Here is a 16,522-nt window from a genome sequence, read left to right on the forward strand (position 1 = left end):
AAGATAAAAGTGATCTGGGGTTTTCGTGTCCCAGTCACGTCAAGAGCTTCTTGCTGGAGAAGTTTAATGACTTAAAAGATGATCATTCGTAATGCAAATTTAGAAAATCAGTTTTGTGTTTTGTTCTGCTGATAATGTCTTAGAAGTGCATCTTTATATCTGGATGCCGATATTTATAAAACATCAACAAAAAATGATGACACAGATCAACACATGAGAAAGGTGACAGCATTTCGGTGCAGCATGTGCACACAGAAAACCAGAATATCTGAAAAGAAATCAGAGAATGCCAGAAGAAATGCCAGAATGACGTCTCTTAGACTGAGGTGGTATGCAAATCAAATTTCCGCTTCCACAGCATATGTGACATTTTCTTAGTTCCGGTTTTCATGTTCATCCTTTGAAACAAAGAGAATGCTGTATATAGGAAATTATCATCCGTCACTCATGTCACTTTTAATTTTAGTTGGAATTATTGTTAGTTCATACTTATTTAAAGACCCACTCCAATGGAAATTCTGTTTTTGGTGTTTTTAACATGTTCTTGTGACATTTTTCTGATGATGGAGGACACATACAAAGAAAATTAAGGTTTGCAGCAATAAATAAATGAATAAATGAACATTAATGTCAATTAGATTGTGTTCAGTCACACAACTCATTATTTAAAAGTTATTCTAGTATGGGAATAAAGGATAACAAAATGGGAAAAAAAGTACTAAATTATGATGTTCTTAACTAAATAATCTCACAATTCAATTGCTAAAACAGTTGTTTGTAATGTCTAATCAACAATCAGGTTGTGTATGAAGTTATTAGTATTAATTTCCAGCATGTCTGTTCCGATAAAGGAAGCTATCACTCCTGAAGAGCTTAAGTAACAGAAGCTAACAGGCGACAAAATGAATCACCGAAGGGTAATTCATTTTGTCATATCTTTCCTGTTGGTAGCAGTGGAAATATTTTGAATACTTTCTGCTCTGAGCCTCATTTATTCACCTTCAAAGAGAAAGAGAAAGAGAAAGCACAAGGGGGAAAACAGGTGGAAGCATTTAAAGACACAATATTCAAAGTGTCAAAGCCTGAAGCTGAAGAGAAAATTCTATTTATGTTTATCCTAATAAACAAAGAGGCAACCACGAAATATTTGATAAAATAAAGTCCAACACCCATGATTAAAGGAATTAATACATTTAAATATGAAGTTGTTAGACAATTTAAAGACCCGACCCAATAGAAATGTTTTGGGTGTTTTAACATGATCATGTTGCATTTGTCTGATTGAGGATATAAATATTAAGAAATTCAAGATTAAAGTTGCATTTCTGTCAGTTTGTTCTTTATTTTTCTCAGTTACAAACAAATTTGGGTATTGCTATAAATACGCAAACGTGGCTAACATATACTGGTGTCGGCCCGTGCATTTTCCCGTGTTACTAACAAGGTTGGGGGTTCACAAAATCACAGTAAAGTTTGTTTTAGCAATATCAGTTTTTTTTACGTCTTGCAGACAAGGTTGGGAGTTACAGGCAGTCTATTGCGAATATGTCAACGCTTCTAATGTGGCTAATGTGTAGCGTGTCACAAACAAGTTTTAGAAGTAATGTGAACATGGATAATAAAGTCTGACCGACAGACTTATCTTTGACTATTTGGTCTCACTTAATGCACCTTATAGATCAGTTTGCCTAATATGTGACATAAGTTCAAAAACAGACCATTCATTGGCGCTGTGCCCTATAATCTGGTGGGCCGGATAGTGTGGAAAATACCGTATTTCTTTATTCAAATCATTGTCAAATCAGGAGCAGACATAAAAAGCTGTTGGGAAAAGAGCTTATTTGTGACGTAGAAAATACACTGGGCGAGCCATGCTCTGAGCTCTAAGCAGCAGAGAGGGGAATGGGGGCGGGGTTTGCTCCGTGCCAACAGTCCCACCCACAACTCAGAGGCAGAAGTCTAATGAACTCCTGCTCCTCTGCAGAAACTGTCCTAGAAAAACTGTCCAGCCCTTCTGTGTTATATAAAATTACATTTCTAGCTGTCTTTACTGCAAATGGAAGAGCCTCTTAGTGCACATTAGTTTCTTTTACATGTTTAACATCATTCATAAAAACAAAATGTACATACAGTCTTTACAGTTAGAGGCATGGTACATTAAGCCTACATTAGTAAAATAAATGACAATCTTCTCTAAATCTTCTCTAAATCCCCTTTGAAGCATATATATATATATATATATATCCTCCATTTTTCATTACCCCTTCACACACACTCTGATCTCAGTCTCTCCTCATCTCTGAGTGACAGATTGAGTTCAGTCGCAGCCTCAGCAGGAACCGTGCAGAACAGGCGAACACCACTCAGCATGTACATTTAAGTGGGCCTTAGAGACCGTTCCATGTATATAAGAGATCACAGCATGTGTTTGGGTTTTTATTTGCAGAGTGCATTCCTATTTTAGAAAAGTCTAAATGAGTCACCATGTAGCAAAACATCTGGGGCTGAACACACGGATCGGCTTTCTTTCCCAGATTTAATAAAGGTTGTCTGTTTGAAAGTTTCTATCTGCTGGAATTATGTAAAAGTGGGTAACCAGTTGAACAGTTATGATAGTCAAAAGAATGTCTAAACTGGAGCTAAATCTACAGGGTTAAAGGGTTAAAGTTTGATTCCGGTTCCAGGGACAATTAGTTGTTAGTTGGATTATGCTCAGTCAACTATAACAACCAAACTAAAAACAACGGACACTAGCAGCAGCAGCACGTGTGTCCGCTTTGTTACTCACGGGCTATTGGTCCCGCCACCTGAGCGGAACTGGACATAGGGGGCAAGTTGTAGAAGAAGTTTGACAGCCTCTGGCCACTCTGCCTCATTTAGGCGAAACTCACAAGAAGGAGAGTCACACTCCTCAAAACTGAACTGGTAGTAAGAGTTGGAGTCAGAAAACACCACCCTCTGGTCAACTAGAGGAAAAAACAACACAAAGCAGAATAAAAAGTCAAACTTTGAAGCTTTGCATTTACATTAATAAACATCACTTTGAAATGCCTTTTTTTTATTGACTTATTTTCATGTTGGTCAAATAAAACAACCATCAACTTGTAAATCCACTCAAACAAAAAGAGTGTTTTTGGTGATTTTAACATGTTTTTGTGGCATTTTTCTCATGATGGAAATTAAGATAGAAATTGCACGTCTGAGTATTTCTTTGTTCAAATCCTAGTGAATCAGGAGCAAATGAAAAAAATCCCATTTGAAAAAGCTTGTAGTTTTTGTTACGTGCAAACTCAAATTGGTGGGCAACAAGCTCTCTGCTCTGCTCCATTCTGATGCATCCCTTTGCAGACTAAAGTGTTTTTTTTAGCTGCTGAACTTATATGCCAGAGCGATTTATAGTTCATAGTCCAAAATAATACGTCTTCAAGAACCTTAAAGCTATTCCCTCACTGCCTTGTTGCTCGACAGCCAACAAACCCTGAATTTGTCATCTGCACTTTGGAACATTAACCTTTTCATTGCATTCTGTATCTGTACTTCTATGAATCAATATTTTACCTATTTTGCTTTTAAATATTGATTTCTTTTTGTCTGCCCCCCCCCCCCCCCCCGATGATAAATATCTGCCAAATTGGCTTAACCTAATCAGAGATCAAGTCTCACTGTCAACAAACGACATTTGATAAGTAGCCAACAGGATAAAAAACATCCACAATTCCTGTGCCCCTTATTCTGTCTCACAGCCGCAGTCATACACAGGTTCTGTCAGCTGCCAATATTCGATTAACGGACAGCCTTGGCGGTCAGTGTACGAGAAATTGATGTCAACATCATTACAGGAACATTATGGAGAGCGGAGCGAGAGATTGTTTGGGGGCTTTAACCCACGCGGTGAAATGATTCACAGTTTCACACGACAGATCTAAATTAAAACCCGCTATATGTGCTGACGAGGTGACTGCAGCAATAATTGAACCTCTTTAGTGTTCTGAAAATAACCAGCCACTAACATCTTTAAGGGGTCTGGAGATAGGTGCTGATGTGGCTGGAAGGCAGTTATAAATTATGACCCCTCTCCCCCACCACCACCACCACCACATCCACCGTGCATGTAAGTGTGTGTTTTACCAGACAGCAGGACTCCCAGCTCCAGCAGCACCTGCCAGACACGCACAGCAGCAGTCCGATAGCGCACACAGACACACTGCTCGCACAGCCACTGCACCAGCTCCACTCCCACATAGCTGCGCCTGTGAACGTACACACACACATTTGCATTGTCAGATCACAGCGTGGTCACACAAAACCCATGATGAGCAAAAACACTTCTTTGAAGAAGAAAAAAACTATTTTTAAACCACAATAAACATGATATATCTTCACCTGAAACCCTGAATGGGTTCAGTATGGTCTCCCTCAAAGACAAACCCTGCATTGGAGTGGGTGTGTGTACAATGACATGAAATTTCTATTTATATATGAGCTGAAATGGTTTTGGATGGATCTGGGTGTTTAAAATGCTCAGTACATGCAATCCTGGCTTTCTATTTTTGTATCTTTCTCCCAACATAATCAAAGTGGTTAATAAGGACAAAGGCTACATTCAAACCGAATGCAGTTTTAACATCAAGCAGTGCCCTTTGGGCGTCGCGTCCAGAGTTTATATATTCTTGAACTTTGACAAAGAAAATCAATCGGGGACTCGGTTTTGGCCTTTGATATGTTGCTGACGTGATCAGTGGGTGGATGATATTTTTCTTATTTGCATGGAGACAACAATAAAGTAGATGGTGAAACTCATCATACTGGGAGAGTCTCTGAATGATCTCAAGAACACAGACATGGAGAGGCGATTACCAACGCTCTTCAAAACAAATAAATCTAAACTGTAATTATTCTCATCTTCCGTGGATTGTAAAAGATATATACAGTCAATGCCCCCATTTTGCGGTGAGGCTAAGAACTTTAGACATTAGCTCCTCCCACACTCATCTGGAGCGTCACATTTTCAAACATATTTTGGGACAGCATGCGAATTGCATTCGTAGTGAATGCAGCATGAAAAGTTACTGTGCAGTGGCATCTGCTTCACTGGACTCAGTGATTGAGCTCTGCAGGAAAAAAGTGCACAAACAAAAAACAGATAGATGTACCTGATGATTCTGGCTAGATGGATCTTGTCTTTGGCCGGATATGGTCCATGAGAGAGGAAGGCATTCCTCACAGCTCGACCAGCACATGGGAAGCTCTGGGAGCACGACTAACACAGAGAAAATCAGCAATTACTGTACAGTCAAAGGCTTAAACATGTTTACATTTATTCCAACAGTTACATGCAACTACCATGAAGCAGTTCACCAAGTCTCTCCTTCACTGTGTTTGCTCATTCCATCGTCCTGCTGCAAGTTGTTGTTCACCTTTCGCCATACCCCTTGCTGGGGTCGCCACAGGGAAACAGCCTTCACTGATTCACACAGGTTATTTGGCAGAGATTTTTTTGCCAGATGCCTTTCTGACACAACCATGCATTTAACCGAGCAGGGGACTCGTGCCACTAACTTTATTTTAATTACCCCGTTTTGCAGGGCTGTTTTTTACCTGAGATACTTTTTCTTTTAACCATTTAGGGATGGATTTGTTACAGGTTTCATATAACAGGTTGCTTTAGCTCCTCGGTTTTAAATCAAATTTGGATTTGTTTTAAGACCACTAAAGTTTTCTTATTTGTGTAGAGACGAAAATAAAGTAGATGATTTGTTGTACCAGTATTGTTAGTTTGGGGATGTGAGGGGATGTAAGCTAGGGACTCTAAAAGTGTCACTTCTTGTGTTTTACATACAAAAACAATTATTGCTCCAATTTAGGTGGTCCAGTTTTGCATGCATTTAAAAATTATGCATATGGGTTTTCCAATAGGTTATGAAGGGAAAAGGTTGTTGTCCATCATTGTGAGTCCTAATAATATTAGCAGTTTATTCAAGTTGCAACAGCAAAGGAACATGGGAAAAAACATGTCCATAAACAAAAACTTATCTCTTATCTCTTATTGAGGTTGTGGCCTCTATTTTAACTTACATTTCTTCTTTTAGGTCTATAGAAAACCAATATATGATCTATTTAGGACCTTTGGCTTTCCTAGAATACAGTGTTTCCTGGGCGGCCGTGGTGCAGCGGTAGGGCGGTCGACCCATGATCGTAAGATTGCAGGTTCGATTCCCGCCTTGCACACCCATGAGTCGAAGTGTCCTTGGGCAAGACACTGAACCCCACCTTGCCTCTGGGGGTAGGCGGGCGCCTGTGTTTGGCAGCAGAGCCGCCACCAGTGTATGAATGTGTGAGTGAATGTGTGTGTGACTGGGTGAATGGGTCTGTGACTGTAAAGCGCTTTGTCCTTGTAGGAAGAAAGGCGCTATATAAGTATACGCCAAAATGCAGTGGAATGACAAAAAGCTCTGCGTTTGTCCGAGTGGGTTTGTGTGTCTGTCAAGTGTGTAGGTGTAAAAACTGGAAATTTCCCAAGACAATATCCCCACTGATGTCACCTGTGTTAGGGATAAATAAACAAAATGTTTTGCCTCGGGGCAAAACTGAAAGGATGACATCACTTCTAAGTCTTTGTCAGCGTGTGCCTTTTCACCTTGTGTACCGTCGGTCCTGTACTTGGTCCAGGGATGGTGTCAGGTGATTGCTGTGGAAACAAAACGCAACCTATCAAAGGCAATTCATACAAGACGACATACAGAGTAAACACGCTAAACAAACATAGCTGAGAAATGAAAGGACAGTTTTATAAATCCAAAAGCATTATGCAGGTTTGGTTTGAACAAAGTTAGGGTATAGTGCTGTACTTTCAAATACACCTGGGATTTGGGCCTCCACCACATTCAAACGGACAAACATTCTTTTTTATTACTGTGCAGCCATCTTTCTAAAGGAAATTCCTATAAATTACTTGAATTATCACAGTTTTATTTTGCTGCAAAAACTGGTGTCAATACTCAGAATTATAAAAAAAAATCAATAAAAAATATAACACCTATAATGCTTTACAGTGAAAGTCCCAATAACCTAAGAGACATTGGATTCACATACGTGCATTAAATCACGGGTGTCTAAACTTTTTGCCAAAAGGGCCAGATTTGGTGAGGTGAAAGTGTTTGAGGGCAAACCAGGGAGGGTGGAGCAGAAGGCTGACAAAACACCAGGGACATTTTGAAAAACAGGAGCTGCTAGAAGAAATAAGAGATGATTTAGTTGTATAATAGTGAGAATCTGTGTTTTCCGTAGAAGCCAGGCTTTCTTTCCACATATTTTGTCTGAAGACGAAGGCAGCAGGTTCCAGGGAAAATCCATCCTTTTAAGGCACAATCACTGTTTTGATATTTTCTTTGAAGTTTTAAACCTTAATGTGTCATTTTTCAAGTAAGAATTAAATGATAAACATTTTATTTAGTAGGAACTTTGGGCATATAATGACTTTAGTCAAATTTGTCATCAACTAGTTTTTTAAATCACAATACAACGACCAACTGGTTACAAAAACATTTTCATAACTTTAAATGATTATATGTGCAAATTATAAAAGTATGGCATAACAATGATAATTAATATAGTTCTTTAGAAAAAAAGGAATTGACATATACCTCGTAAATCATTCATCTAGTAAAGTCAACCCTCTGTGTAATCAAGAGAACAGCTGACTGTGATGACTAATAAGAGCACTGACTAGATAACTGAATTTACATTCAAAAGTCTTTAGCTACAGACACACCAAGCATTTAGCATGGTGTTCACACTAGACAAGGTCTTAAAAATGTGTGTAGCGATGTGTGAACGCAGGACTTTTCAATGATCAAGCCTGAAACACGTATTTACATGCATTTACATCCATTTTTCATCGGAAGTGACCTCTTGAACATGCGTTGCTGTGGACGGTCTGAACGTAGCTTCACACCATTCTCTCTGGTGATGGTCACAATGGTCATTTTCATTTTAATCACTGGTTTGAATGCGACAAAGAGGGTTATAGAAGGAAGTGTCATAAGTTGGGGTCAATAAAAGCGAAGGATTCGCAATTTTCTGACCCAAGGCTTTTTCTGTAGAAAAGCAAAACAAAAACAACAAAAAAAGTTGTTGTTTTTTTTTAAAAAAGCAAGTTCATTATTCTAATAGTAATGTGAAAATAAAAGAGAATAGAAAGAAACACGAGCTGATGGACTGAAATGTAAAGACCAAATAAAAGAATGACAAATACAGATGAAAATAACAGGTAATCTCCACAGCCCACAACTGTGGATATGACAAAGACAGATGGGGAGGAGATGAGAGGAGGCAGCGAGAAGCAGAGATCATTGTAATTACAACACCGAAGGAGAGGAAGAGGGAGATAAAAATGCTGAAGGAGAAAAAACGCGTGGCAGCAGATTTCCGTCTCAAGTAAATGAAACGGTTATGATAAGAGTCACAGACAGGTTCGGTCCTCCTTATTACACAGATTATCCTATCTGGGGTGTTAAATGATCAAGCACAAGAGCTAATGAAAATGTAAATCACAGGCTTGGGGATCAGTTACTATTTACTTATATGAAAGGAAACCAAACAAAGTTGCCAACACACTAAAGCTAAAGCTTTCATTTATAGTTTGGATGGGAAAGACTCTCACACAAAAGAACCCCAAACTTAATCAATATTGATTAAGTAAAGTCATTTTTTGATCCATCTTAACAGCGTTCCCAGTGGTTTTTTAATATGCCATTTTTAGGCAAAAATCACAAAATTTGTGTTGTTTTCTAGGACATAGTTTCTGCAGAGTAGCAGGAGTTCATTAGTAATTCACCTCTGAGTTGTGGGTGGGACTGTTGGAGCTCAATAAGCCAACCCGAAATTCCCACCTGTGTACGCGATCTCCCACTTGCTTACAGCCCCTTGCACAGCAAACATAACATTACCAGTGCTACAATAATACCGAGCAATATCAAAGCTATTCAGACGTACGGTTAAAATCCAGATTCCAGCTCAGATGAGCAAAACAAAGACATACATGGATCTTTTGTCTGCAAGTGGATGCATCAGAATGGATGCAGGAAGCTTATGACAAGCGGCGTTATGTTAATCTGCTCCTGATTTACGATTTGAATAAAGAAATATTGAGAAATTTGCTTTATATATGTCCTCCATCATCAGAAAAGTGCTACAAGAACATGATAAGAAAAAACAACACAATTTTCATTAGAGTGGGTCTTTTAATCCCTTTTTCAAATGTCCATTAAAAACATATCTTGTATGTTTTTAGTCAAAAATCACTTTTGGTTTGTTTTTTATCTTGATCTTACTAATTAAAGTTACACTTTTGTTAAAACAAAATATTAAAAAATGCAATATGTGTATTTCAAATCAAAATATGTCTGCTTTTTCAATAGAAATTTGAAAGACAAATTGATTTTTAATTCACTTTTTATTGAACTGTAAACCGGAAAATTAAATTTAATCCTTTAGTATTTTTTCAGTAATACCCAAATCTACTCACAAAATTGTTTTAAACCACAGACAAATAATCTACAGGTATAAAGTGAAAGCAAAACGTATTAAAATACAAAGTTGAAACAAAGTATGCTGACATTTTTTAGGCCTGGCTTTCAGCAAACATGCAAATATACTTCACAGAAAATGTAAAATTTTGGTTTATTTTTGGCTAGTAAACCAAATACCCAACATGAAGTTTAGGAACTTTTTTTCCGTCTTAGATTTTGCTCCTGATCAGTTTTACACATAAAGTTGCTTTGTCTAGTGAAGTTTATGTGCAGTGTTCATGTCCTGCAGCTAACCATACAAATGTCATCATTTCTACATCAAAGTGTAAAGAAAACATAGATTCAGAACCAAAAAGAAACAAATTGGGGCAACAGTCTAAACATCTCAGACTAGAACTGTTGAAATTATCTGGTGAATAATTGAGCTTTCTCCAACAGATGAATATGCCCGCTGAACTTGAACTTACCAGGAATCACTTCAACTTTTTAAACAGAAATTTGCATTGTTTATCTTCCTCATCAGCATTTCCGCACTTATTTTTAACTTAGCACAAAAACCAGCGTTATTTTTGGGTTTCAGAACATTGACTGTCCATGACAACTGGACTGAGTGACCCTGCCCCCTTCACATTCCAAACAGGAAGTACCTCGTAGACGTCTATAGAGAAACAAACAGCTATTACTCAGTCATTCCATTTGTCCGATCAACCATTCTTGCTCTGATACCTTTTTTTTTAACATGTTTATAATCCTCATTTTTATTTTTTTATTTTTTTTAAGTTATTCAACTGGCCAATCATTCCTGAAAAAGGTATATGGTCTATAATCAAATGATCAAAATGTTTGATTGACAGTATGGCGGCTTTCAAGTGGAAGGGGATTGGACTTCCAACGAGCTCACTCCTGATCGTCGAGAGTAGTTGCCATAAAAACAAGGACTCAGACCGACTGAAACTGACCCATCTGATTCCAACATGGCGGCATCTTTATCCCAAAAAAATGGCGACTGAATTTACTCCATTTCATCTGAGTCACAAGTGAAACATTTTTATATGTGACATCACACTCACTCGGTCCAGTTCTCATTTACAGTCGATGATTTCAGGGTAACATTAGTGTATCTAGATTTTAAATTAGGTAAACCCAAATTAAACATACCAGATTATTATTTTTTGTCCATAAGCACAGTAGATAAAACATGGAGAAGTCGAGTGCCAAGAGTTGTTTCTGTTTGTACGAGGAGCCGGTTGCTTTGAATCCACAACATGTGTTCAAAGGAACTTGCTGTGAAAGTAAAGCAGGCCAATACTGGCTTGGCTACAGAAGCAAAATAACACCATCACAGGGAGAGATGGGAAAACTAGCAGTTTGAAAAGCAACACTATATTAAGATTTGAAAGAACACACTTAGAAACTAATTAACATAAATGAAATTGATGCCCACACAAGATAAGATCAGACATGCGCAGCTTCCTTTCTGTACTAATGGGAAAAACCCCTTCAAAACATTTGTTTACATTAGAACCACGTGACATCTAAGTGTAATGTAAATAAATCGTATCACATAAATGCTTCCTTGATGATAGCCAGCAGAAATATGCAACCCAGAATTGATTCGTAGCAGCTAAGGACAAACCCCTAATGAGTCAATTAAAAAAATATCCAGTTAATATTGAGGACAGCTGCATGTCTGTAAAACATTAAAAAGGCAAAAAAAAAAAGTTGTCAATTGTTAAAAGGAAACGCCACGTGGTTATGTGGTCACATGTGCGGGAAAGGTTTCTTTTGTTTTTCACTTCAACTACTTAAACTGAATTTGAACTCTGAAGTTTAATGTCGCTTGTAAACAAGTCATTCAATTTCCAATGAAAAAACTTAAAGACCCACTCCAATGAAAATTGCGTTTTTTGCGATTTTTAACATGTTCTTGTGACCTTTTTCTGATAATGGAGGACAGATAATAATAAAATTAAGCTTAAAATTTGCATTTCCGATCATTTCTTAATTCAAATCGTTGTGAATAGGCAGCAGACAAAAAATGCTGTTTGAAAAAGATTGTATTTGTAACGTAGAAAATATGCTGAAAGCTCCCTGCTCTGAACAGAGAACTCTCAGCAATGGGGAGGGGAAGGGCAGTGGGGTATCTCATACAGTGGCTTGCAAAAGTATTCATACCCCTTGAACTTCTACACATTTTCTTACATTATGCCTGCAAACCTTTTTCTTTTTTATTGGAACGGTATGTGAAAGACACAACAGAAAGTGGCACACAATTGTAAAGTGGAAAGAAAATTATACAAGAGTTCTTTTTTTTTTTACAAATAAAAAACTGAAAAGTGCAGTGGGCAAAAGTATTCAGCACCCCTGAGCCGATACTTTGTGGAACCCCCTTTTGCTGCAATTACAGACAGATCCAAGTCCTTTGGGGCATTGGAGCTTTGGCTTTATGTTTAGGGTAGTTGTCCTATTGGACGGTGAATTTCCACCCCAGTCTCAAGTGTTTACAGACTTCTACAGGTTTTCCTCCAATATTGCCAAAATAGCATGATATAAGCCCTTTAACACCTCTTTTTTTTAAAAAAGCACACAAAAAATGCTCCTTCACAACAATTGATATAAGTTTTAAAAAATTGGATTGTAGAAAAACTATAAGCATTTGAAGTCACAGACTTTCTTGATCGTTAGATTTAACAGCAAAAGGAAACTTAAAAGAAAAAAAGCTAAGTTTCTCATTTTAAGAAATGTTTCCTTAGTATAGATGTACTGCAAGTGCAGATTGGACTGGTGGATAAACAGAGCATACTAGCCAGCTAAGCACATATTGTACACACTAAATACAACGTCTTTCTTTCTTTTCCATTTGTGTTTTTTCCCTGTCTTGTTGTCTGGTTATCATCATTCCATCTTCCGATCTCTTCACAAAACCCTCAAAGAACATTTGAATACCAGGTGCTTTCCTTCTGTTTTTAACAAAAGACTGCTTCCGCTGCAGGGATGCAGAAAAGATCATTTATGTGTTGTTATGTGTTGACTTCAAAGTACATATACAGAGAGTCTAGAGACAGGGCAGGAGAGCTGAGGTCATTATCTGAGAGAAATGGATTACTCTTAGATTAGATTGCTGAGCGCAGTGAAGAGCTGTGGCACAGGATGCTTGGCAAGCTCCCTCTTGCATACTCAGGCACACAAACACACATCTGTCGACTCCACGCATCCGTCGCACGCGGACTCAAAATGGAGACATCAAAGCACGCAGGGATCCATGTGCAGATCAGCAGAGCTCCACTGTAACAAAACTCCTCGTCATGTGACCTTTGACTCACCAACACCTACAGCCAGTACTTGTTGAGATATCTATTCACAGACACTAAGACAACCAAAAAAATGACTACTTCCAGTTTGGTCTGGTGACAGATTTAGGTGTTTTTAACGTGTTCTTGCAGCATTTTTCCGATGATGGAGGATATTAATGAAAGAAAATTAATCTTTAAATTGCATTTCTGAGGATTTCTTTAATCAAATAGCTGTAAATCAAGAGCAGATGGAAAAACTCAGTTTGAAAAAGATCGTATTTGTTATCTAGAAGTTACAATGGACGGGCCAAAAACTCCCTGCTCCGCTCCATTTGGATGCATCTACTTGCAGACAAATATATTCATGTACGTCTTTTTTTTATCTCATCTGAGCTGGCGACTGTACGGCTGGATAGCTAGATAGAAACTTTGTCCCAGAAAACAACATAGTTTTTGGTTTTGGGCTAAAAACATCATATTTATAATTAAAAACCACTGGAAACACTTTTCCAATAGATAAAAAGATGATTGGGGTGGGATTTTATTAGTAAACAGGTCATTTGTTTGGCAAATATTTTATTTTAGCAGCAATATTTAATTTCATTTTGACAATATTTTGATTTAAATACAGAAGAAGGTTTGAAAAAAGACACAAATATAGCTTGAAACATATGTAGACTATAAGATTTACAAAAATAGGAGGCTTTTTCTTTTGTCAAAGAATCTATTTGAAAATGTTCTTTTATTTTACATATTTTAAAATATAAGACCAGAAAAGATTTTTGACTAAATTATGATGCAAGCAAAGAAATATACCACCCATTTCATGACAGTCCACCTTAATGTCCTGAGCATCTTATATATGAATTAATTCTTGTTGTGTTTACCTAGGTTGAAGGGATTTTTGAATTTTGATTGCACTGGACTGTGTCTTAGGTATTGTGATTATACTAACACGTCTAACGTTGCTAGCGTGTAACAGATATTACAAACAAGTTCTAGAGTTACTGTGATTGCAGTTAATAAAGTGCGGAAAATATGGGTAACACAGACATAGAACATTTTTAAGACTTCATTTTTAACATGAACATTTTGTGTCATTACGATATCATATTTGATAAACAATAATTTATAGTAAAATACTCTTGAAAAACTGCACAAAGCAACAGAAAACCAGTTAAAGAACACAAATATTCGAGTTCCCTTTATCCAAAGACACAGAATTTGCTGATGTCAGGAGACTCATCACTGACTATCCATGACAACACAGATTAATTACAGTCATAACTTCCCTTTAAAATGTTTTTAAAGAAATAATTGGTTTCTGCCGATCATTTATTTTTACTCCTCCGTAGAGGCAATAGAAAACATATGAAACTAATTTTATGTTAAAATAAATAAAAGATACTCTAAACTCTCTTCTGCACAATGCAACCTCCTGGCATCAGCACTAAAAAAACAATTATCTGCACCATCCTGGAATTGCACCAAGTAAATAGCACAGGTAGTCCCGTATGCAATTACCCCCCATGGCACATGCCCTTCTACGCGCTCTGTGTATGCCCAAAACACAAGCATGCATATGACGTAACCCAGCAGTCGATTCACAATCAACTATCAAACTCTACCAACTGAAAATTATTGCTTTCCTAAGAACAGTTTAGCCATTCAGACTGAGATCAACAGATTAGTCATGAATTCTTCAGATGTAAATAAGAGATACACCCAAAATATATCACAGTTTTAGCTCTATACTTTCAAACTCTTTGGGACAATCAGCTATGAGGTGACCCTGAGGCCCTGTGTCCAAGAGTTTTAGGACAAGAACATTCACAACTTTGGGAAACTGCCTTTAAGTTTCTATATTTTAAGATAAATCTGAATTTTGACCCAATTAAACCCTGAAACTGACACCTCAATGTTGAATCTATACATGTGCACAGAAATTCAGTTGAGTATGTTTCTCTTACCAAAGGTTTCCTTGAAATGTGACACCTTCTAAAGCTCATCTCTCAAGGAAGGAGGAAGACAATGAACCTGTTTTTTTTTGTAGCAAACGATCAAGTTTGACTAGAAAACAATGCACCTTGTAATAAAAGTGTTTAAAGTCAAGTTTCGGGAAATATTGTTGTTGTGGGCAAGACCGTTGGCAAGGAGCAACCCCGACACCCCTTCCTGTTGATGAGAGTTCTCGGTTTACATGCCTTCCGCTAGCTTACAGCTTGGTGCAACAAAAACAGCGAGCAAATATTACAGCTATCCAGCTGTACAGTGTTGAACCAGATACCAGGTTGGACAAGGAAAATGATGTGAAAGGATGTAGTCGGTGCAGGGAACTCAACATGTTTTCTACGTCACATATACAATCTTATTCCAACCGCATTTTGTCGTCTGATGATTTGAATATTGAAATACCTAGAAATGCTATTTTAAGCTCAATTTTTTTTCTCTATGTCCTTCGTCATCAGAAAAATGAACATATTATAAAAACAGCACAAACACATTTTTTTTAATCAGAGCAGATCTTTAAGACTTTGATCACAACATGTAAATATTTATTCAAACTATTTGTATAAAGAAAACATTTTTTGATTGATGATCTGCACATTGTGTAACATGATGAGACTGTAAAAGTACATCCAGCTTTAGGAGGTGGAAGTGGTGTTGCCTTGACTACATGACTGTAAAGGTATGGTGCCCAGCAGACATCCTGAGCATGCGTAAAAAACCATACATACATAAGGGGGTTTCTGCGACAGGGATGCTTGTAGTAAAAGGAAAACACCTGAGTCGTGACGAGAATGTGAAACAGCCCGCGTGGACAGCACTCTGCTGGTTCAAAGACGAGGCCATTGCTTACGTCCACAAAAACACGGAAGGACGGTGCGTTAAAACTCACGCTCTTCTTCCGCAGGTGCAGTCCGTGCTTCAGCAGCCCCGGCAGATCCCGAATTTTGTGTTTCAGCTGAGTTTGGTCTCGCGCGCCTCTGTTCCACCGCAGCCCCGCGAGCACGCCGTCCTCTGCGGGCTCGGTGTCCTCCATGGTTTGCTGCGTCCCCGCCTTTCTCCTCCTCGCGCGGCGCTGCGTGTTTGTGTGCCGCGGCGTCCTACTCCCCGCGTCCTCACCAGGCGCACCGCCTGCGCCTACTTGCCATGTCTCCCCCAACGCCTCGCACTGACACCGATCCGCATCTGCAGCCAAGCCGTGCGCACTGGTGACGCTGCGGCTCCACCCAATGGCTGGCGCTGCGTCCTACTCCGGTACTACTACCAAGTTGATCCGTCTCTTTAGTGAGGTGGGGGGTTACAGGTGCACACAAACATTGCATCACTTCCACCTCTCCTTCAGTCTATTCCAAATCTGACGTCCTGTAATGTATTTGCAAGCTGTTTGGTTGCGCTCGGGGAGGAGGAGTGACGCGCAGTACAGTGGGGGCTTGTTGTAGGAGGGCTTCGCTGCGACATTACCTGGTGGTTCAGATTCCTGCTTCCTAACAAAGAAAAGTCACAGACTGCCTGCATGGGCGCACAACTTCCTGTACGTTTTTGCCTTGAAGGGCTGGGAATGCTGTGAAGCCTGTGGACACTCCCAGTCAAACGTGAGTCGGAATGCAGGTGAGCAACATGACACCTGCGGATCTGAAAATCAGTTAATCAAATACATCCTCAGTGTAAATTAATTAAATCTCTTTAAACAAA

General features: G+C 38.5%; 1 protein-coding gene across 4 annotated transcripts in view; it reads right to left on the minus strand.

The window, feature by feature from the left end:
• Window positions 1–16,147, minus strand: part of rapgef5a (Rap guanine nucleotide exchange factor (GEF) 5a) — a 54,449-nt gene extending 38,302 nt beyond the window's left edge. For 2 of the 4 annotated variants that reach the window (XM_078955387.1, XM_011480813.4), the window contains exons 1-5: window positions 15,723–16,147; window positions 6,638–6,688; window positions 5,154–5,260; window positions 4,129–4,250; window positions 2,789–2,966 (exon numbers count right to left, since the gene is read on the minus strand). In XM_078955387.1, coding sequence (XP_078811513.1) covers window positions 2,789–2,966; window positions 4,129–4,250; window positions 5,154–5,260; window positions 6,638–6,688; window positions 15,723–15,866 — 602 coding nt within the window. In that variant the 5' untranslated portion in view covers window positions 15,867–16,147. Of the gene's footprint in view, window positions 1–2,788; window positions 2,967–4,128; window positions 4,251–5,153; window positions 5,261–6,637; window positions 6,689–15,608 lie in introns of all 4 variants that reach the window. The other 2 variants (XM_078955386.1, XM_078955385.1) reach the window with 1 other exon arrangement.
• Between the last annotated feature and the right edge of the window lie 375 nt (window positions 16,148–16,522).

The sequence above is a fragment of the Oryzias latipes genome, chromosome 11, assembly GCF_053564925.1.
Source record: "Oryzias latipes strain Hd-rR chromosome 11, Olatipes_Hd-rR_3.1".
Lineage (NCBI taxonomy): Eukaryota > Metazoa > Chordata > Actinopteri > Beloniformes > Adrianichthyidae > Oryzias > Oryzias latipes.